The sequence below is a fragment of the Zeus faber genome (genome assembly GCF_960531495.2).
Source record: "Zeus faber genome assembly, chromosome: 4".
Lineage (NCBI taxonomy): Eukaryota > Metazoa > Chordata > Actinopteri > Zeiformes > Zeidae > Zeus > Zeus faber.
Window position 1 is genome coordinate 15,024,122 of NC_137191.1, and position 23,852 is coordinate 15,047,973.

Sequence of the window (23,852 nt, forward strand, 5' to 3'; positions counted from 1 at the left end):
TACAGGCTTAATTGTCTCATTTCAGCTCCTTTTTTTTTTTTTTTTTTAATAATATTCATCATTACTCATATGTAACCAACTTTCTCTCATATAACATATCCTTATTTTTTATTTTTTAAAATTTAAATAGCATAAAAATACAAGTGAACTCTTGATCGGGATGAACACTGGTGGTTGCTCCGCTGCCTGGCCTAGCAGGGGACCACTGAACACTGGGGAGCCAGGAAGCAGAGCCGTCTTATTACAGCATATCGAGGGCGTATCAGGGCTCATACAAGGCTTCTCAACGGGTACCAAGGGCTCAGAGACAGCGATGGTACGGGGGATAATGGAATACCTACAAATCATCCTAAAGACCATTATATAGACGGACGGAAACATAACAAACACACTAAGGGGGAGTCATGAGGGTGTGGGTCGAGTGGTCCGGTACTCTTGGAGTGGGGAAAAAACATAAATTAAACAACATTTTTGGACTAAATGAAAGAAATCTATCAAGGCACAGAGAGATGCAGAAGAACAGAGGCTGGTCAAGGGAGAGACAAAATGGAAGTGCGCAGATTAGGGGTGGTCTTACTAACCAACACTAGAGGATGCTCTAACAGCCGATATACCCCGGTAATTCATAAATCCTATTTTTGTATACTGAATGTACTATATAAAGCGTTGAAATATAGGTTATTCTTTTAAAAACACTTTTCACTGCAGCAGGACAAAGGGTACACAGTATGTGTGTGATCTTACTTATGTCTGTTTGTATGTTCTATGTAGTTGTGCGTGTTGAATCAGTTCCTTGCAAAGTTGCTCGTAAATTGGTTTTAATAGAGCAGGAGAAAATTGAAATGAGAGGATTGTGATGTGTTTGTGTGTGCGTGTGTGCGTGTGTGCATGAATGTACAGTATGTATGTATGTATGTATGTATGTATGTATGTATGTATGTATGTCAGTATGTCTCAAAATTCATGGAAATACACCTATCATATTTCTGTTCATTAGAATAGCTACTGTAAGAGTGGGAGGACGTCAACATCAGCATCAGCAGGGACTACACACACTCATAACAACAACGTCAACAAATAACAACAACAACAGCAACAACGTGAAGAGACAACACGGAGATCAGAAAGTCCAGCTCACCACAATCCCCCACTCTTACAGAAGACGATGTATGCTACCGCTCACCTGGCAAATCCTTTGACGTCACCACAAGTAGACCCCTCCACAAAGGCGCCTGTCTGTCTACAGTATGTGCTTGTACTTTTTTTATTGTTCTTTCTGCGTTCTTATCTGCGTCTTCCTGTCTGTCCGTCTGTCATTTTGTGCTTATTTCTCCCTTTTTTTTTTTTTTTTTTTGCAAGAAACAACTATATCTCAGCCTGACTGAGTAAGCAACTCTGTCCTCATCAGAGTCTTCATATGAAAGAGGAAGTGGAAAATGATTGTGCTTCTCTGTCCACGCAAACCGTCTGAGGCTGGGCTGCGAGTTGCTGGGCTGCAGAGGTCAGAGGTCGTGTGGAAGTTGCCTCCCCACTGCTGGCGGTGAACTAGAGTCTATACTGCTCTGACGTCTACTGCACCAGCCTGGAGGGAGCTCCTCCAACCGGGCAAGGGGCTGCATCGGGAGCTCTCACGCGGCAGAGGTGTGGGCCAACACACTCAGACGTGCACACACTCGCACACACACAGCATTTGCATTGAGCATTGGGATGGTTTTCTGAACACAATTTACATTGGGGAGGGTGAGGGGGGGGGGGGGGGGGTCATAAAGTAAAGACATTGGTGGAAGATCAGTCCAGCATGGCGTCCAGTTGGTCTGCCAAGTCGTCAAACATGCTGCCAATGTCGTCCAAGATGGACACTGTCGTCTTTTTTTTGGAAAGAGAGCTGGAAAAGGCAGTAAAGATGGTTTTTGTTACACGGTATTTTGCGACAGCGCGGCTGCGAGTGACGTAACATTTACCCAATGAGGGTTTGAGAAGAGCAGGGTCATTTGCACTTCATTATTTCCCTCTGGAAATTGAGGTATGTGCAGAAGAGAACTAGTTGTACCCTCTTAAGCTTCTTCTTAACGGTCCAGTTACAAACTAAAAACAGGTAGGATGGACTATAGGAACTGAAATAATAACGTTTTTTTTCCTAGACTCTCATAGAGGACAGTAACACACACAGACTAATATTTGTGGCCCCTAAAGTCTGGTCTGTTTACTCACTCGTTTTCTTTGTCGTCCTGGATCTTATGTTCCACGGCCTGCAGAGCTGCAGCCAAGGAGGCGCTGGTCTCCTCCATGCGCTGATGCACCTCCTCTACTTCCCCTGTTGCGTCCGCTTCCTCTTCTGTCACGCCATCCTCCGTTGCGCACCTCTCCCTCTCAATTTGCTCCTCCTCCGCCCTCCTCTTCCTCTCCTCAGCCTGCTCTCTCCGCCCTCTCTCCTCTCTCTCCCTCCTCCTCCTCTCCTCTTCGTCTTTTCTCCTCGCCTCCTCTTCCTCCTCCGCCTCTCTTCCTCCCAGTAGGTCGATGGAGAGGCCGGCGATGGAGGAGCGGGGCGGTTTGACGGGGTGAGGGGAGGGTGTGGAGGGACTCTGAGCGGGAGAGGGGGAAGCGAGCGGGAGTCCAGCGGAGAGGGAGGAGCCAGAGCCGGCGTCGGGAGCGGGGAGTGGGGCGGAGGACTTAGCGGGAGCGGAGGTGGGGCTGGCCGCGGCCGGGCTGGTGGCCACGGGGCTGGGGCTCATGGTGGCCGAGGCCACAGCTGCTTTGCCTGGCTTGGGGGCCGTCGGAGGACCACGAGGCTTGGGGGAGACTGGAGGAGGGACACGCTTTGCCTCTAGTTAGAGGGAGCAGAAACACTAGAGTCAGTTTCCCTGGCATGAATTTTACTTTCCTCTGTAGGTTTTACACTCACAAGACCATTTCTACTCGAGGCGGATACTGTCAGAGTGCCCAAGTCTAAAACCCTGCTGAGAACAAGAGCTACAAAGACAAATGGTGCATCCGGAAAGTCGTACTTCATACTACATATTCGTACTATCGTCCAGTGTACTACATTGAATATGTGATTTAAAAGAACGATGACTTCTTGGGCATATTACAATGCATTGTGGGATGCACTTGCCAGCGTAGCGTGCAGTGTTTGCAAACTACGATATTTCACCAGATGTAATGTCATATGGTTATTTTTTGCATTCTATTTGAGCATACTATGGTTTTGGGCAAACTGAATCCTCATTTGAAGTGCTAAATAGTATGCTAGTATGCCATTTGGGACACAGCGAAACTGACATATTCACCAGAAATTCATTCAACACGCCTGCGGTGTATCACTGTGTTTCTCACCTGGGCTTTGTGCGGTCTCAACATAGCTATCAGGGCCTGGTATCGGAACCTTGCGTGTTGGAGTCGTAGGGTCACCCGGCGTCTTCCTTGGGTTCACTGCAGGCGGTTTAGGAGAGACGGGGGGCTTCAGGGACTTCCTGGCCTCCATCCATTCACAGCTCTCCCTATTGGCTTCCAACCTGTCAGAGAGCTCTGGCACTGGCTTTCGCCTCAGGACCACACCTCCATTCTGCTGTAGCTGGTCAAGAGTTTTAGGGCTACTTTCTGTCCGGTTGCTGCATGGTGTGCTGGGCTCAGATGGGTTAATGCTGGTGGGGCTTGGCTGAGGTTCACTATTGCTTTGAACGACTCTCTCTGTGGGCTCGGAGGTGCGTGGTCTCCTGCGAATGGTGTTGGAGACGCCGCTCATTGTAACAACACCTGAAGCCGTAGTTGCTGATACATCGGTGTCTTTCGCCACGGTGCGCGGCCTCCTTCTTAGGGTGGCCGTGCCATCTGCAACTTCTGATGTTGCCGTGCCAACGGTGGAGCGAGGCCGTGGCTCTGGACGGGACTGGATTGGCGGCAGGGATGAGGGATCGGTCGGGTCGCCAGGGAGCCCCTCGACTGGGCCACTGATGGTTCTGCGCCGGTTGAGGACATCGTCGTCCTCGGATCCCAGACCACCCGCACCTGCCTGGCGACGGAGCACAGCTGGACTCACCTAAAGAACACAAGACTGTTACATGCTGCGATTGTCTGCTATAATACTACAACGTCTAACACACGGTTCATGGTGATGTATACACATGCAAACACCTGTAGGTAGTTGCCTCCGCTTCCCATGGACCGAGGCAAGGTTTTAGCTCCGCCCCCAATTGATGTTTCCAACATGGCAGCAAGGCTTCGGACACTGCCAGAGGACCCGTCAGACCTCTCAAGGCCTCCAGGCTCCTGAGCCCGCAACGCGGCTCCCAGGCCCCCGCAGTCACTGGCTCTCCGCTCCCTGTAGCTTGGCGGTCCCAGCAGCACCTCGCCCGGCCCCTGGCTGTCCCCTTCCCCGTCGCCGCCTGTGATGGAGGAGCAGGACCTCTTAGGCGGCGTGGGGGGCCGGCCTTTTCTCCGAGGCCGGAGCGTGACAGAAGATTGGCTGCGGTTGACGGTGACGTCGTTAGAGGTGTCGTTGCGGGACGAGCTGCTACGGCACACCGTGGCGTATCGAGTGGAGGAGTCTGAGTCTGTGGACGAGCTGCCGGTCAAGCTGTGAGTTCTTCTCCGCTCCTCGTCGCTGGGCAAGCGCAGCAGCGGCACCAAGTCGGCTGCAGACGACTGGGTGGACGGGCGAGGCCGCGCCCTGGGGGAGGACTGCTGGGTCCTGCCGTGCGTCGGGGTTTGCGGAGGAGTTTGCGTTGGCGTGTGTGGTGGCGTGCGGGAGTGTGACTGTGTATGACTCGGGCGGGGTTTGGCCAGTGGGCTCGGGGCTTTGTCCCGCTGCACCTTCGCTTCTCTTCGGGGCAGACCGCCCTCTGAGCCCCCGGGGCTGGATGGAGGTGTGCAGGGGCTTAGTGGAGGCTCAGAGCCACCTTCTCCTCTCTGAAGCTCCTTCAGCCTCCTTACTCCCAACATCAGCTTCTTCTGATGGCCTGAGGGAAGACGTGTCAGTGGGAGTTAGAAGAATGACAACTTGGATTCGAACAAAAATACAAAAAGAAAGCAATAGAATTTTAGGTTGCAACTACGCCTATACAAAATGATTTCCATTTTCATTAAGCAAATAAAATCAAGGTTTCTACATCTTCTACATCATTCATGTCTCTCCAAATACTAATGATTTATGTAGTTCAGTCCCCACCCCTGCTACTTCTTACCCAGCTTGCTGATGCCAATCTCTTGCAGGTCCTCAAGGGTGATGTCAGAGACAAAGTCAATGTTTTCGTAGCCGTTCTGGACCAGCACCTGGTAATACTGGCTAAGACCCAGCTGAGACAGCCACTCTGCGAGGTTTGCCTGTACACGCGCAAAACAAACACACAAATAAAAACAATCGCACAGCAAAGGCCCAAAATGGCGTTCTTTCGTGGTACATTAAAGTGGTACATGGTACATACATAGGACATAAGAAATAATTATGTTTATTTATGACATTATGAAGTTATGACCAATATTTGTCTTTTATGCCCTTGAACAGGCAAACGGTGTGGGTTTGTGCATATCTCTGTGTATTACTGCGAGTACACTACTTATTTGATTTGTTCAAATTAATCTGTGCGTTCTGGTGGCAGCCTTACAGGCTTATGTTCTGGCAGCCAGCCTGTGGACGGCAACTTGCTGATCTCTGTGATGATCTTCTTACGATGTCCCGGCTTCATAACCCCAATCGCTGTCAGGTCCTTCAACACATAGAACACTCAGGGACATCAACAACCAGAGGTTTGTTTTTTTTAAACCTCGAAAATTCAATGCATGCGTTTCACATCGGTACTTTAGCGAGGTGCCGTATGCCTTCAGAAAAATTTCGCTTTGAAAAAAAAAAAAAATTCAGTTGAGCGTCCCCCTGCCCGGGGGGTGTTTACGCCACGCCACTTTGTCCGCTTCAGCTCTCGCTCTCACGCACACACACGTTTGGACACATGAATCAACTGAGTGCACACTGCACACAGATGCGCGCGCACACATACAGGCGTAGAGGAAAACAAACCCACAAAGCAAGACACACAGCGGTACTTTTGAGCACAGATTCAAACAAACAGCCATATTCGGGCGTCGGTATGCAGATGAAGCAGACAGACTGGGCTCAGGACTTAGGCTCAGGACTCACACCGGGATCAGGTGACAGAGACAGGAGGGTCATGAGGACATCATCCAGGTCAGTGGGAAGCTGATTTGACAGCTGTGCTGGGTGGAGCCTTGACAGACAAGGGGCGGGGCGGGAGGGGTCAGGGGTCATGACCTTACCTCAGGGGTCATGCGGCTAATGGTGTCTAGATCATATCCCGCGGTGAGGAAGTGGGTTGTGTAGAACTGCAGCTGAAACTCACCCAGCCACGCCACTACTGCCTGCTTCTAGAACACAGAACACAGAACACTACTGCCTGCGTCTGCTTTGACGATGTGTTCTGGAACACGTCGTCAAAACCCATTTCAGGAAACTGCATGTAGAGGGTCCGTTTTAGAAGACTGAACAGAGATCCTGGTCTAGAACGTGAGCTACGCCTGGGGCTGACTAGCACACTGAGGCATTTAAAGCACAGGACAAGCCAGCGCAATACTCTGTCTCTGATACAGATAACGCGAGTCTGGGACACCTGATAGGACTCTCGCAGCCCATTTGTGGGAGCACGGGACTCTGCGGTTTATATCGCAATGTCACTAGGACACTCAGATCACTACAGGTATCCAGGCAACAGAACACAGCTGCGGAACACAGATTTTGTTGTTATGAATCACAATATCAGATGCGGTTCCTCTCAGTGTCAGTGCTGTGGATGAAATGATAACCTTGTCTCGCTCATTCCAAGTGAGGGAAAATAAATTTTTATATTAATATCTGCATTACAGATATTAACATCTGCAAAATACATTTTATCTTTATGCATTTAGGACTGTATTTTATTTCCCAGTTTATCATTTGAACATTCACATTTTGTACAATCCCAGACATGCTGAAGGTGAAGGGCGTGGGATGTATGTTTTTTTACCATGTGTACATTTGGTATTATATGATTTATTTGGGGGCCGTTTGGCCTCTGTTGTGTTTTGAGAGAAAAAACAGTGTGGTAGTGTGTGGTAATCTAACATAACAATAAATTGAACATCAACAGTCCGTAAAAAATAAATTCCCCCTTTGGCATGCCCTGAAGCCTAAACTGATGCCTCTGCCTCTTTACTGTTTAACTGGATAACAAGAGATAGTATGCACAAGCCTTGGTGCACGTTATATACAATAACATTCCGATAACCAATTGGACAGATAGTCAATCTGAAATGAACATTATGCATGAACGTTTAGTATTTTGAATAAGCTCAGCGCCTTTGAAAGACTAACACATTTTTTATAATAAATGGTTCAAAACCCGACCAGAAGTTGGATTTACTACACAAAACCCACAGGACTGGACTTTCTCTGATGCTGCGGAACACACAGGGGACGTTTTCCGAAAAACCCCCGATAACCCACGCGGTGCTACCAGCAGGCTTCAGAGCAGGGTGGCGTGGCTCGGGCGCCCGCTGTCTTAGTGCCTCAGCGGGGGAGGTCAGTGCAGGGACAGAGGCCAAGGCAGTGACAGACGCTTCATCGGCTGCCCTGCCTGTCTCCATGGTAACACACTTGTTTGAGAGGCTGCCAACAGAAAGACGTGCCAGTCTTCCAGGGACAGCAAAATGACGTCGTCTGTACGACATTCGCCCCCCTCGCTAAACCATGCACTTGTTGAAAAGATACAGAAGCAACAGCATGAGGAGGCTTGAGAGGCAGCCAATCTGCTGCCCCAAAACTCACTTTCCCATCGTCCTCCTCAGCCTTCCGCTCAAACGACCGCTGTTCATGAACCGGGCAGCTGGAGGAACCTTAAAGCAGAGGAGAGAGGACGCAAAAGGAGAGCGCGTAGATAATAAGCAATAGCAATATGGAGGTATTACGATAAAGAGGGAACAATTACATAATATGTTTGTTGTTATTATTTTGCTTGTTCATTCATTACACCTCTGTTTTTGTCATTCACATGCAACTCTCCTTGCACAGATTTGTTTTAGTAATCAAGAAAAAATAAAAAATAAAATAAAGCATATTCATACAAACTAGGAGGATGACCAATTATGTGGGAAAAAAAAAAGAATGAGACCTAGAGTATTAATAACGCTAGTATTTATTCATGCAGGAGCCCAGGCTTATGAGGCGCATACAAAGTGCAGTTGCCATGGGAATGTTTTGGAGCCTTTGTGCTTACTTGCAGTTTGCTCCACAGACTGCGACTGCTCCACAAGATGTTCCTTTGCCTTCACCGACTGAGACAGTACGGTAGCCAGAAGCTAAAACACACACACGCACAGACACATACACATACAATAAAAAAAAATAGCATTTGGGAACCCCTGCCAGAGATGTGCCAAATTAATAATATTTCCTTCCCTTGGTGTTAATGCAATTTGTGTTAGTTTTGTGTTGTCACTATGCATGTGAAGGATAAAAATACTAAACTGAGAGGCCATCATCTGTGTGTGTGTGTGTGTGTGTGTGTGTGTGTGTGTGTGTGTGTGTGTGTGTGTGTGTGTGTGTGTATATATGTCTTTTTTTTATAAATATGTCTTTTTTAACACTCTCTTGCCTTGACCCCCTCTGCTTGTGCGTGCAGGCCTGGGGCGTTGAGGCCGTGTGTGTTGAGTCCAGGTGTTGGAGCAGCGTGTGGACTGGGTGCAGGAGTGTTGAGCACATGCGTGTTCCCGGAGCTCTGCAGGCTGCTGGTGGAACGGATGCTGCCCAGGCTGCCCACGCTGCCACTGCGATCCCCACCTACAGAAACACACAGCTGATTCAGGGCGACCAGGTCTAAATGTCTGCCACCGAGAAAAAACTATTTTGGCTCAAATAATAACATTCAATAAGGAGGTATAAAAGGTTGCAGACACAAAAAAAAACAACCCAATTTCTACCACAATTGAATAGACCTTTTTGCTTCACTTGATCTGAGAGCGTTGACCACAATTTCAATCTGTCCCAAAAAAAATGATTAAAAGATAATCCGATAAATTCCTCATGATTTCCAATGCAGCGCACACGGACACGCCCCCCGGAGTTCACCTGCAAGAGGTTTGCGAAGCACCCAGATGTCCTCACTTGCACTGCTCTGCTGTCCCAGGGTGGGGGAGCCTTGAGGACTGGGCTCTGAAGCTCTCGAACCTGGTGATCACACACACTCACGCACGCACACGCACCCACAAGCACACACACACACAAGCACGCACACACAAAAATAACAAAAGCATGTACACTTTTTACAACCTGTGGTCTGCTTGATGTGCGCCATAACTACGGTTGTTCATACTCGCTCATGTCTTACTCATCATCACACTCATCAAACTCAATCTGTCAGTGTCTGGTTTAGCACAGCATACTAAATATATATATATATATATATATATATATATATATATATATATATATATATATATATATATATAATTTATAACCTAATTCCTCTCATATAATGCTCATAATGCCTGGCTGTCCCTCATTTTGTGACCCCTTCTCAAGGTTTCTTCCTTTCTACCCCCAAGTGTTTTTTTTCTGACAGTTCTTCATTGCTTGGGTGGGGGTCAAGTCTCGTTGATTTTTTTGTGAAATGTGAAGCTTGAGAAGCCCTTTGAGACTGCCCTCTGGTGTGATTAAGGGCTGTATAAATAACTTGACTTGACTTGCCTCATGATGACTGCCGCTGTCCGTTTATTGATATGTATTACACTCTTAACAGTATACTGATGCGTACATAAGGCACACGCATACCGTACACGCACACACAAAAAAACATGTTTTAAAAACCTTGACAACATCCACTCTCTGCTCCACCTTTAAATTCTGTGCTATTAATATTGACCAAAAAATATAAATTAAAAAAGAAACTTATCGTGTCGCTTGACTCTAACTTAAAGTGTCACTACAGTATGTACCTGTCTGACTCTGCTGCTCCTGAGAAGTGGAGAGAGGAGTGGAGAGAGGGCGAGCGGGGAGGGCAGGAGTGGAGAGAGAGGGAGGTGAGAGAGGGAGCGGAACGTACCCAAAGGAGGAGAAGAGGGGCAGGGGCTGTGAGTTGGGGTGAGGTGGGGGAGGAGGAGGCAGATGCAGGGGGAGGATTTGGGAGGGAGGGCGTGAGTGTCCATTGACCGAAGCGATCGGACAGGGATTGGGCCTGCGGAGCAGGAGGGTGTGACACTGCTGAGAGGGGGTGTAGCCTGGGCACGAGCCAGGGGGGGGGAGTGCAACACCACACAACAACACAACACAACAACAACAACAACAACAACAACAACATCAGTCAACTCAAAACCAAACAAATACAATAATATCAAAAAAAGTACAAAATGCCACTGAAAAACCCAAAACATGAGAAAGAAGAAGAATATACTCATATATCCACCAGGGAATATATCACTATAGAAACATTACAGCATCAATAAAGCAAGAGTGAACTATGGAAAGAAGCATCACAGGAGAGCATGCAGATGGGTGGATTTACTAGGGGGGACGGGGGGAGTCAGAACAGTGGGGGAGAGTTGGTGGGAGAGGAAGAGGGAGACAGCGTTGATTGGCTACTGGGAAATGGTGCTCGCTCAGCCGAGATGAGGGTCGGAAAGACAAATGGGCGCCTAAAGAGGACGATGCTGCCGTCCGTGGCTAACCACTGCCAATGATCAGCTAAAGCTACAGGACAACTAGTCACTACACACGCACGCACGCACGCACGCACGCACGCACGCACACACACACACACACAGCTGTGATGTGGGCAATCACCTGCCCTCTTGATGACTTCCACCATGTTACAGGGGAAGTAACCAACACGGTCATTTCCTGTCCTGTTGTCATGGATACAGCCCTTCCATCGCCCGTCCGAATGCTGTTCCAAAACCTTTCGACAAACAAAAAGGATCGGTGTAAAATGAAAGGGAATTGAAGTTTTTAATTTCAAAATAAAACACACCAACTCGGTGTCAAGGCTGATCGGGGTGAAACTTAGGAATAGTATTTAAATAAGCGCGTACGCTGTGAGACGGCATCAAGAGGCTTATGTTCATGTCTCATCAAGTGATTTGGGGATTGTTGGGAATTATTACCGTAATGATGTCTCCAGCTTTGATGTTAAGGCTGGTGAGGTCGTAGTTGTTGCAATAATCTTTCAGCGCTCGCACCTGCATTGCAGCGGACGCATCTACACAGGAGGATTACAGGAAAACAAAACAAAACAAACACAAGCCACGTGAAGTCTGGAAACCCCAGGAGGGAAAATCCTTCCTATGGTCAATGTTCTTTAATACACTTAATACACCAATTAATACAGGTCATACACTGAGCTGTCTTCCATTCGCATGTATCTGACCCATATGTGTGTGTGAGAGCCCTCACCCCTCAGCAGCTGCTTGATCTCCCTGCTGGCCTGCGTTGTGGTGAACTGGTTGACGATGTCCAGAGCCGTCTGACACAGAGTGTTCCTCACCCCTGCACTGATACCGCTCTGGACAGGAGGAACAAGGAATTAACTCCGAAATATCGATAGATGGATAGATGGATAGATGGATAGATGGATAGATGGCAGGGATGCAACGGCACCGGTTTTGGGGCCACGGTAACGGTACAGTTTCGATATCTTTATGTTTAAGGAAATTTAAAAAAGGAAAATAAAAAATGTTTCTATAGTAGTCCGCCTCAAATAACTATTGTATCAGTTCATCTGATTGGGGGGGAGGTGTCCAGGATAGTGGATAATTTAAACAATAATTTCCCTTAATTATATACATCTAAAAAATATTTTTAAATGTTTCATAAAAATGTTCCTCAAAAATGAATAAAACCAGTCCAATAGTGAGTTATTTTTGCGGCAGGAAACAGCAACTGAAACAAACAACAAAAACTGTAAAAACTTGAGAAAAAGGAAAAGGCTTGTGACTCTGTTCCCTTCATTCGTACAAAAAGAAAAGAAAAAAAGAAGAAAGAAAGAAAAGAATCACACTAGTGTTCGTAAGAGGGACACGGCCATCCCAGGGGCTTATTTTCCGCCTGGCCACCTTGATTGATTGCGCTCTTTACAAAAACCTTTCCATGTCATTTTATCTCGTGTTTCTATTGAAAAGGCGGTGTAGCCGCACGCAGTTAAAAAAAAAAATCGACCTCTCGCGCAAAAATAGAGAAATGCCGCATGGCTCCGTGCGGCTGACATGGCCGATGGAGCTGCAACAGTGGATTCAATAGGAAGCAGCACTTACTGCATGCTGCGCCACGCCGCTCCCGTACACAGCGCCAACGCGTCCGGTGGACTTCTACCGCGACACCGCGTGCGTATTGAACCGCAGGGGACGTACCGAACGGTTCGATAGCATACCGTGTCATTTCATGGGTTTCACCGTTTCATGGGTATTAGTCTTCTTATGTCCTTGTAATTTGTCTTCCCTGTCATTTGTGCTGTTTTTATTTTTATTTATTTTTTATTATATCTGTGTGCTGTGCCACGCCATGTTTCTGTACTTGTGTTTATCCTGTCAAGACCTGTGCTTGTCTAATCTGTCATCTGTGTTGTTTGCGTATCGTTGTGCTGTCATGCCATGAGCCATTTGTACTTTATGTCCTTTCCCGTCACTCCAGTGATTATATACCTGTATGTATCCTAAATGTTTTGATGGGCCCTTCCCAGGGACGCAAAATGAATTTCAGTGCCCTACTGACCAGTAAAGTTGTATCGTATCGTATCGTGTACCGTTGCATCCCAGAAGATGCAGACAGATAGATGCACAGACAGACAGATAGACAGACAGACAGGCAGGCCCACAATACGATTCTAGTATTATCAATATATTGATATTTTAACCATGAGAATTGCTACCAACTTTTCAGTGTACCATCTGATGGGCATTACAACAACATTTCACGGTCTAATTCAGTCTTATACAGAAATTAAACACTTGCATTAATTTGTGTCTATTGTGGTATTTAATCTAAGCATTAAACGGTTGCATAACTTCAGTATCATATAATATATAAACTTCAAATGTCATACAAAGCATTCTTATTGTAATTATACAGATACAGAAATTGAAGCTACAGAATTGATTGATATCTGTAGAATATACCTTTTTTTTTTTAGGGTTAGGGTTAACCCAGCTCCAACAGAGTGAGTGTTTTGACTTACATCCAGCAGCAGACGCACTACCTCAGTCTTCCCACAGAGGGCAGCTTGGTGCAGTGCTGTTCCACACTCAGACTGCCTGTTAATGTCTATGCCAGCCTGAATGAGCAGCCTGTCAGAGTGCACACACACACGCGTGCACACACACACACACACACACACACACACACACACACTCACACACAAAAAACACACAAAACACAAACGCAAGGTCTTTAAGGGGATTGTTGCGACTATAGAAGCTTAAATCTTGTTTAGATTAAAACAGATGTTCCGATTATAATTCTGACCCTAAAAGTAAGGCTAGGTTATGTCGGGCTTTGGGCCCTCCGATTCCTTTATGATGCGAAAACAGCGGACAGACAGACAGACAGACAGACAGACAGACAGACAGACGAAGAGTGAAGCAAAAAGAAAAGATAATGAGACGGAGAGACAAACAGACCAAAAGAAACACTCCTTTGAACATGTTGAAAACACAGAGGATGACAGAGAGAGAGACAGACAGACAGATAGATAAACAGACAGACAGACAAACAGGCAGACTGACAGACAGACTATTCAATTTCAAGTCAAGCACACGCAGCTACACTATTGAGGCAGCCTGGTAGACGGGTAGCAAGAGAGACAGACAGCCGGCTGGTTGGACAGACAGACAGACAGACAGACAGACAGACAGACAGACAGACAGACAGACAGACAGAAAGGCGGGCAGGCAGACAGAGAGCGAGACAAACTGAGAAGACAGACGGACAAACTGAGACAGGCCAAGTGGCTCCTACCGTATGACGTCAATGTGTCCGTTCTTGGCTGCCAGGTGGAGCGGTGACACACCGTTGGGGTCGGATGGTTTTGGCTCCAACATGGCTGCACACATGTTGCTGCTCAGCAGGAGCTGCACCACCTGAGCATCAGCACAAAAACACAGTGGCTAATGTGGATTTTAAACTTTGTGTGTCTCTGTGTGTGTCTTAAAACGTCAGTGTGTGTGTGTGTGTGTCTGTCTGTGTGTGGGTGGACCGAGTGAACCGTGGTGCAAGCTCACCCCTACTCGCCCAAATTCACAGGCAAGGTCCAGCGGAGTCTTGCCAGCGGAATCTGAGATGCACGGGTTCGACTGGTGTTGGAGCAACATCTCAGACTGTGAACACATACACACACACACACACACACACACACACACGTGCACACGCACACACACACACGCACACACACACACACGCACACACACACACACACACATAAATCTAAATGCAAAGAAAACCATTTGTGATGACCAGACATAACATAAACTTGCATTGCATTCACACACACTGCAGACCCAAAACCTACACATAAACCAGCATGTGGCCGAGATCCACGTAAAATGTGAGACACGCAGGTACATGGAGTTACCCCGTCATAGTGTCCATGCTGAGCTGAGAGGTGGAGCGGGATCTGTCCTTCGTCTGATTGGCCATTGACTGATGAACCTGCCTTCAGCAGCATTTTCATTGGTTCAGTCTTTCCCTGCCACGCAGCATAATGCAGAGGACGCATCCCTACATGCACATATACACACACATACAACACATACAAACAGATATACACACACACACACACACACACACACACACACACACACACACACACACACACAGACACACAACCAACAAATACATACGCATACATACACAATTCACACAAGAACATGCACACGCAGAACATATACCAAACCACATGAGTATAAACACATGCAAAAGCATCCAGTCACTATAATTCTATCACACAGTAGTATATAGAAGTAGTACTGTGTAGGAATATTTTTGGCTAAGCTGATAAGTGTTTATGTACATAGATATTTTTTTTTTACAAGGGGGTAAAAACCATGAATTGAACTTGAACTTGATCATAATACTTGGCACCGTTCTCATGTTCTCTGTCCCCCTATTTTTATTGTTGCCTGACCTATTAAAGAGCAGCTTCAGACTAAAGCACATTATTGGTTCCCTCACTCGAGTCATTACTGCTTAAAAAAAAAAAAGCGATACGATTCGCGATGGGATTTTATGACGTCAGCAGCATGAGATCACTAATTAATGGCCGAGAACTGTACAGGTCTGATAAAAGTCATTTTAGACTTTTTTTTTTTGTGGGGGGCTGATTCGCCTTCTTGTGGTTTGCAAAAATATTAGATTCATTTTATACTTAGTTGATGAACTTTCTCATCCTTCCCAAGACATTGCTTTGTAATGGCATTGCAAAAGGCTAAACTTTAGTTTGCTCGGTAAGTATCTTTTTAATGAAACCTAAAACTGTTTCTACTCTTATTAACACATAATTATGACATAACGATGCAGAGCAGTAATAAACATCATAGATTGAATTGAATATAAAGAAATGCCTTTCTTATGAGTTCATCATTAATGTGTCAACAAGGGATTTAACTCACCTCTAGCCTTTCTACATGGGCCTGAAAGTATACCTCCATAGTTGTAATCGTTTTAGACACTGTATAATGACAGTTGTGGGGTCACTAACTACTATGACATTCATTTCTATCTAGTCTTGCAACGTTTTGGGGTGAACAGATAATTATTGTGTGAGTTTTTTCACCTTTGTGGTCCTTGATGTCAACGGCCACCTGGGCCTCCAGCAGCAGGGAGATCAGCTCCTTGTTCCCACTTAGAGCCGCGTGGTGCAGGGGAGACAACCTTCACGCACACACGCACACGCGCGCACACACACACACACACACACACACACGCACGCACGCACGCACGCACACACGCACAGGCCGTTCATAAACACACATACCGTTAGAAACACGGCATATTATCACAGCATAATCTTTGTTTGTAGAGCAGCTCCGCCCCTCCGTTCTCTGCAGGGGAGGGGGAGAGAGAGGGGGCAAATGACCTACTTCCATTAATAAGCAATCTCTCTCTATCCCGGAGCGCTGTGCACACTCAGTGTGTCTTTGTGTGTGCCTAATGGATCCCTGGTGAATATTAGGGCTGCCCCCTGGAGTCGAATCAACCAATCATCAGTCATTAGACAAGGAGCTGAGTCCAATTATCTGATTCCAATCAACCTTACACAGGATATTTATCATCCGATGGATGCGAGAAAAATGGGAGCTCAAATCTGCGTGCACAATGAGAAGCCGAGCCATCCGACGTTCCAAGTACAGCCAAAGTTCACGGCCGTGCACTAATTGGGAAGTGGTCAACTTTCATATTGGCATGTGGCGCAATGGCTATACCGTGAATGGAGATAGGAACATTGAGTTCCCTTAAAATCTTTAAATCTGGAATTGAATTCCTTAAATCACGGTTAATTCAAGTCTTCATTTGTCATCGCCGGGGATGACAGCACCTCTCAAATGGAGATTATAGTCCAGGGGGACACAGGTGACGAGGATGAAACTCTGTCCATCTTCCCCCTGTGCCCTAAATAGGCCACAGAGCAGGGCCAGGTGGGGAGCAGTCCAGGGGCTAGAAGGGATTTAGTGTTTTGCTGAAAGGCACATCAGCAGCAAAGCAGATGTTTACTGTCATGGGACTCATTCGTCAGGATGTCACCCTGCTGCAGTGTTTATCGTTAAGTGTCTGTGTGTGTGTGTGTGTGTGTGTGTGTGTGTGTGCGCCTGTGAGTGTGTGTGTGTGTGTGTTGTCGGTTGAGTTGAATTTCCAATGGCTTCTCAGATAGCAGATCCTGACAAACATTTGAATGACAGCATTTGAAGATCCATCCGATTTTTAGTCAGCGCTTTAATGAATGGCCATTTCTCACCATGTGGGTTAAAGAAGCCAATAGTTTCCACTTATAGTGGGGTCGTAAATGGAGTGGAATTAGTACACGGGATGGATTTTCCTTACCCGTCTGCATCCTGAATGTTGACATTCACCCGCTTTGCAGTTCCTAGCAGCTCTGAAACACGCGCGCACGCACGCACACACGCACGCATGCACGCACACGCACACGCACACGCACACACACACACACACACACACACACAACAAAAGAGGGTTAAGGCAGAAGGACAGAGTTGAGAGAGAATAATTCTGTAATACGAAATCAACACTGATGGGTCAGAATACAGAACGATTTGGAATTATTACCATTACAGTGGACCTATTATGCTCCCCAAGACGACAGTTGGGTTTTTTTTGCTGAAAATACCACTCAGATTATCCATTCTAGCCATTCTAACATGCCTCCATACCATCCTGTTCCAAAACAGGCTGTTTTTTGGGGGAGGAGCCACCCTCTCCAGGCCCCGAGTTCTGTGAGCCAATGGTGTTGGAGCATGGCTTCAGGGTTTCCGTTGAATTGACTCTGCAACTTTCACTGATTTCACCTCAGCAGTCCACCAGAAAATGTGTTTCTGAACAAATCTGAGGAGATAAATAATCAATCCAGTCGCTGAATCCTCACTTATATGAGATCTACCAGGACTCATTTAAAAGTTAGTTCTGACTTTCGCTGCTGTTGTCCAAGCTTGTGTGAGACACAGACACCGGGACACACCGGGACGCAGGGATTTTTTGCTTCGTGTAAAAGTCGGAAAATAAAATAAAATAAATAAATACATCTACAAAAACAACCTATTCTTGTTGGTTTTGTTTGGAGAAAAACACAGTGGATCGCGGACCGAACTGTACTGCATACCTTTTATTGTATTTCTTTCGAAAGAAACACACAGCAGAATTTTTTTTTCAAATACTTACATTTCCATTGTCTGCAGTTCCTTCACAGACAGTTGGTATGAATTCCTCTTTCTTTTAAACGATTTGGACATGTTTTCCGACAAAGGCCGCCCACAAACAACTGACTGGGTCGTCGAATTTCGCAATTTGTGTGTTAGGAGGCCCCTCAGAGACCCAAATGTATGCGCACACGCAGGGAAAAAGTGAGCTTCTCACAACGGGTCCCCTTTAAATCTTTCTTCCTTTTCTGACTTTCTCTTGACCTTAACGACACGGCTCCAGGAGAGAATGGCATTTGGGTCCGACTCGCTCTCACTTAACGGGAGCGCTCAATCACCACTTAGGATGTGACGCATCAAATGGTGGAGACAAAATGGTGCCGGGCAATATGGCCGAAACGCTGAAGTGGAATCTTCCGTATTGTCAAACGACATGACAATATTGAACTATATTTAAATACTTGGCCGAGTAGGGGTGCGTTTTCACTTTGGAAGCCGCATCAGAAGGCGTAAGACACCAAACAGTAAGATGACCAGCAAGACAAACACATCACACTTATACTGTGTATAAACACACGCACGCACACACAAACACACATGCGGCGAAAACGGCTTGTTTTTCCTCTTTTTTTTTTGCTCCAACCCTTATAATCCACGGGATGTAATCTGCGGCTCGTCTGTAATCTGGGGGAAAGCCTCTCCCTCCGCTATGTGTTTTCTATCCCTCTATCCTGTTCCCTCACACTCTAATTTTCTCTGTAATTCGCTAAAGAGACCGTGCTGAGTGATGCGTTCTGGTTACACTTTGCATCTCACGTCCCTGCGCTTTGTGTTTATATTTACTCTGCGTGTGTGTGCGCGCATGGATTTGTAGTTTTTCCTACTACCATGGATTAAAATGAGGACCCGCCCCTTCCCCTGAGCAGGCAAATCAATGAGCCTGGATATCTGTGTCACCGTCCACCAACACAGAGACGCGGAACAGAAACAGAAACTTGGAATATGGCTGTCACATTATCTTCTTAGGTTTATCAGTCCTCTATCAACCAGATAGCCAAGCAAGTGTAAAAAAAAACAAAAAAAAAAACAAAAAAACCCCAAGAACATTTACTGTTATTTGACCAGCTAGTTTTGGTCCATTTACATTCTGAATCAATAGCAGCAACCTTAACATCTATGTTATATTTGTGCCGGATCCTGCCAGAACATGTTCCGGGACCTCCCAGATTGGGACCGGCACCTCCGCACCTCCCGTCTCTCCAAACAAAACAAACAGAAATAGTGTGTTTTTTGATTTATTTTTTTTATTTGTATTTTTTTTTTGGGCTGTACCCGACTCGGATTCGCACCCGTCTCCCCCTCCGACGGTACAGACGATGCTCGAGCCAGTGGTGGGGTGCCCGCGATCGGTGCCAAAACAATGTTTTTATTTTGCGTCTCCTTACGGAACGAAACACGTGGGTATGGAACCAAAGCCGTGTGTAATGGCGGACACTTTCTCCGTGACCCCCTTGAACCCCCCCTCCCCATGCGTTATGTGCCGAAAATAATCTTTTCGAGTCTACCGGTCGGGGCCCGTTAATCTGTGCCCCGGCCCCACACTGTTTTTACTTGTTTTATTTGGAGGACCGGGGCTCGACTCTCCTTGTTGCTCTCCGCCATCGCCGTGTTCCTGTCCGTGTCCGGACGCGGACGATTCACACATATAAAAATATAATTATGATTCCCCTTATTTTATAATTCCTCACTGAAACGTTATCCCTGTGCATTTTGTGAGCTTTTGTTTTATCCTGTTATTGTGATGCACGCTGACTGACTGACAAAAAAAAAAAAAACACAACTCGACTTGAAGAATCTCAGTCGATTGACAGGTTTCCGACTGACGATTCAACTCGTCGACATTCAGGGGCAGCCCTGTCATTTTTTTATTTACGTTTCCTAATTGAACACAACAACAAAAAAAGCCCCGTGCATCATGCATGGCAGCTTATGACCCCCCTCCCTTCGTGCGTTCCGTGCATACCTTCCGTGACTTTTTTTCTCCACCCGACCCGCCGGCTCGGCAACCTCTCTATGTTCCGGCACCTCCTCATTTACAAATCAAGCTCTCAAGCAAAAGGGATTAGGTTAGCGCCATACTACTTCATGATAAATGTGGTGTGGGGGTGGTGTGAATTAAGCAGCCACACCTGTCTTGGGTCCAGCTAATTGGGCCTGGGATCGGGTGGCTGTACGCCTGTTGCTCATCGGAGCAATCAACGAGCACGGGTTGCCCCAGAGGGACGGAGCTGGGGACACGGTGCTGGTGGCAGCAGCCGCCACCTCCAGGCCCATCCTGCAGCACTGCAGCCCTGCAGCCGGGCCACCCCTCCAAGCAGCCCCCGTAACAGCCGAGCCCGGCTACACCTCCACCAGCCAGCAGAGAAGCCGAAGACCCCCCGCTCTGGAAGGGAGGCGGGGGAGTCTGTCATCGCCCCGGGGGAGGGCCGCCCGTGGACCGTGATGCTTAAGGTATGGGAACCCTGTTTCAGAGTCCGGTCGACTATTCTGTCTAGGTATGGGAACCCTGTTTCAGAGTCCAGGCAGTTTATTGTATTTTTTTTTCCTCTCTCTGCTTGGGGGGGGGGGAGTGAAATGCAGCTGTTTGTGGGTGGGGCAGCTATTTGACCACAGGCCATAGATAGCCATAACCTACCCACTTACTTTTACTTTGTCTCTCAGGGCTCATTAAGACACAATGATCGATGTATAATCTTGATTTTTCCATTAGAGACATTCAACAAGCTTTCTTGCTTTTCCTTAGAGGTACAATAAGTCATATTGTATTTGCTCGCAGCACAAATTGACCCGCGGTGATATGGCGGGCGGGGTCTCCAAGTTGTTGATTGCTGTTGATCGATGCCAGTCATTCCACTGTAATAGAGGCTGCTGAGATTTCAAGCTCTCAAATCGGCAGCCCAGTCTAGTCGGGGCTACTGGGGAACCGCTCCATCTCCACTCAATCCCTACTTTAACAAAACGACTGTAAAAACAACTTTATCCCTGAAGAGGTTTCATTTTTAGTTGGAGTCATCTGAGTACGGAGGAACATTCAGTCCAGTTTCTATGGCTTCCATCAGTGGTCGTTATTTGTTTCTAATTGTCCAATGACTGTGCCTTTACTTTAATATCCAACATGTTTGACAAGGCTCTGGGTCTCTTTGCTCTGGGTTTTTGTGATCAAGATCGTTCTCTGATGCCGATACCCTTTTTTTTGCCTGTTTTTTTTGGGGGATCAGCACAGCAGAGAGTGAAGCATTACAGACCTGGGACAGCTCCATGTCTCACCGGTGCCATATTCCTCAATTTTCATCACAGCGCAAGATGGACTTTATCACAAATGGTGAAGAAAGTAACAGCCGCAGTTGGTGTTTTGGCAGAGCACGATACCCATATCACTGGACATCAGCAGCAAATAATACAAACCTTGCCGTTACACTTGACCTGATGCTTGTGCGTTCCCGTGTGTGTCTATACAGTACGTGCATGTACTGGTGTTGGTTGTTGTTTGTGCGTGAGTAAGCAGAGGCGGCAGAGATTGACTTCCAGTACAGTCTGGCAGCCTGGTAAATAATTTAGACATAACCTGCTTTCCTGCCATGCACACACACACACACACACACACACACACACACACGTCCATACGCCGAGCGCGTTGACAGGGTAAACCTTGCGACTACGTCACTTCACACCCGCTCCGCATTTGTTGCTCTGCTTTCCTCTTCCTCTTCCCATTCCTTTATGTTTTCCATCCCTATCCATCTCTTTCTGCCCCTCTTTGCCACTCGCACCCCTCCTCGCCCTCTCTCTCTCTCTTTGTAAGTGTGCAGTGGACTGAACAGTTAGAGCTGATCTGTTCTGGCATTTGAGGAGAAGCATTTTTCCTTTCCATGCCACTGCTGGAATGGTCACCTACATACATACATACATACATACATACATACATACATACATACATAGCGCTAACGCACACACACACACACATACGACACACACATATGAAGAAAGAGGAGAGGAGTGGAGTGGAAAGGGGACTGGTGATGAGAAGGGAGAGCAACCATTTTCTAGGCTGTAATTGAAATCTAATTATCACCTCAAGTCCCAGCTGACACCATGTCAAACAGACACACACACACACACTAAACCCTCTCTCTCTCCATCACAGTACCACATGCAGACCCCATGCAAATGCCTGCACGTGTGCACTTATGATTGCTGCATTATTACCACTAACATCTGGCATCTTCACACACCAATTATCCCCTGTCCCAGAGCAGCGGCATAGGACCCTATATTTTTACCTCTCCCCGTCTCTGGCAGACTCTAACACACTCACTCATTCTCTCTCTCTCTCTCTCTCTCTCGCAGAATATATCAATTATGCCACATCACCACCAATTCTAATTACGTTGGCAACTATGATTCAGAACCACACCACGCTCCATTATCATGCACGTGCAACGTCATCACTATCACAAACACTCAGCGTCATACCAGCGCGCAGACACACATGCACGCACACACACACACACACACACACACACACACACACACGCCCATCTCTCCATAAACCCCCCATTCGAAATTCAAATTTATGAATATGTACATGTATGATAAATTAAGACACTTAAAACTATATCTATGTGTGTATGTGTATGCGTGTGCGTGCGTGCGTGCGTGTGTGTGTGTGTGTGTGTGTAAGAAAGAGCCAGTGATGGAGCCTGGATACTGACTGGCTTTCCCCGGCCGAGGTCTCTGCAGAAGCCGCTGCGCGGTCAGCAGGTCCTCGGTCTTGACCGCCTGGAGCAGCTCCTGGTCCTTCCCCATGTCCCGTCCGTCCTCCTCGCTCCGTCCCCCGCTGCCCCCCCCCCCCCCGCTCTCTCTTCCAGTCGCTCTCCTCCGTTAATCCGCCGCTACATGCTGCCGTCGCTTCGGGCCTCCTGGCTGAGGCGCGGAGGGATGCTCCGGTTCGGCCGGTACTGAATCACACAGTGCCCCGCCGCCGTCTTTCAATCCCCGGTGATGTGCGTCGACCCGCACCGAGCGCGATTTTTTTTTTTTTTTTTGGGGGGGGGGGGGGGGGGGGGGGGGCAAGCGACGCTCCGGCTTCAATCTGTCCGCGTGACAATTCCACCGGGTCTCGAGGTGCCTACAAGGTGCGCGCGCCGGTGGAGCTCGAGCGCCCTCCCAGTTGAGCCATTTCCCGGGAAAATTCCCGTGACATCGCACGAGCTCCGTCCGTCCGCAGGACCGGGACGCACGCGCTGACGTTCCAGTGTCGCCGCGCGGTGGCTTTAGCATTACATAAACACATGCCAGCTGTGCGCGCGCCACTCCAGCCAGCCCATAATCTCACGGACAGGAGTGAGGAAGGGGGGGGGGGGGGGGGGGCAGCGCGCGCGTATTCACACCCGTGTGCGTGCGTGTGTGGGTGTGCGCGCACACACACACACACACCGCTCGACAGAGGTCGTTCGAGATTGTAATAGTGCACCACCATCCGCGTGCAAGAGGCAGGATCAAATATGAGCGAGCAGAGATCACACGGGGCCATGGGACATGTGCTATGTATGGATGGATGAGTGTATGGATGGATGGATGGATGAGTGTATGGATGGATAGACAGACAGATAGGCAAAGATGGACAGACAGATATGCAGCTACAGTAGATGGCATAACCACAACGCTGACAGTGATTGATGTATAATGTACTTTTTCCATTAGTGACATTAAACAAGCTGAGGTGCTTTTCCTTAGAGGCACAATAAATAACATTGTATTGTATTGATTGACAGTGGTTTGGTGGTGGTCTCTATGTTGTTGGTATTTTTTTTTTGTTGTTTGTTTTGTACTTTGTATATTTTATTATACTTTGGCCCATCCTTTTATCTGACATGTGAGCAGATACAGATAGATATACA

At 47.3% G+C, this 23,852-nt stretch overlaps 1 protein-coding gene across 1 annotated transcript; it reads right to left on the reverse strand.

The window, feature by feature from the left end:
• Window positions 1-1,768: 1,768 nt before the first annotated feature.
• Window positions 1,769-22,758, reverse strand: LOC307228918 (caskin-1; the record flags this gene model as incomplete). The annotated part of the gene is made up of 22 exons (XM_079998765.1): window positions 1,769-1,885; window positions 2,212-2,824; window positions 3,334-4,036; window positions 4,132-4,955; window positions 5,181-5,319; window positions 5,601-5,702; window positions 6,268-6,375; window positions 7,811-7,878; window positions 8,259-8,340; window positions 8,637-8,821; window positions 9,110-9,208; window positions 9,976-10,257; window positions 10,820-10,934; window positions 11,140-11,234; window positions 11,429-11,537; window positions 13,206-13,314; window positions 13,985-14,106; window positions 14,248-14,343; window positions 14,598-14,743; window positions 15,798-15,895; window positions 17,063-17,114; window positions 22,665-22,758. 22 exons carry the CDS (start codon window positions 22,756-22,758, stop codon window positions 1,789-1,791), a joined length of 4,338 nt encoding a protein of 1,445 aa, XP_079854891.1. The 3' UTR covers window positions 1,769-1,788.
• Between the last annotated feature and the right edge of the window lie 1,094 nt (window positions 22,759-23,852).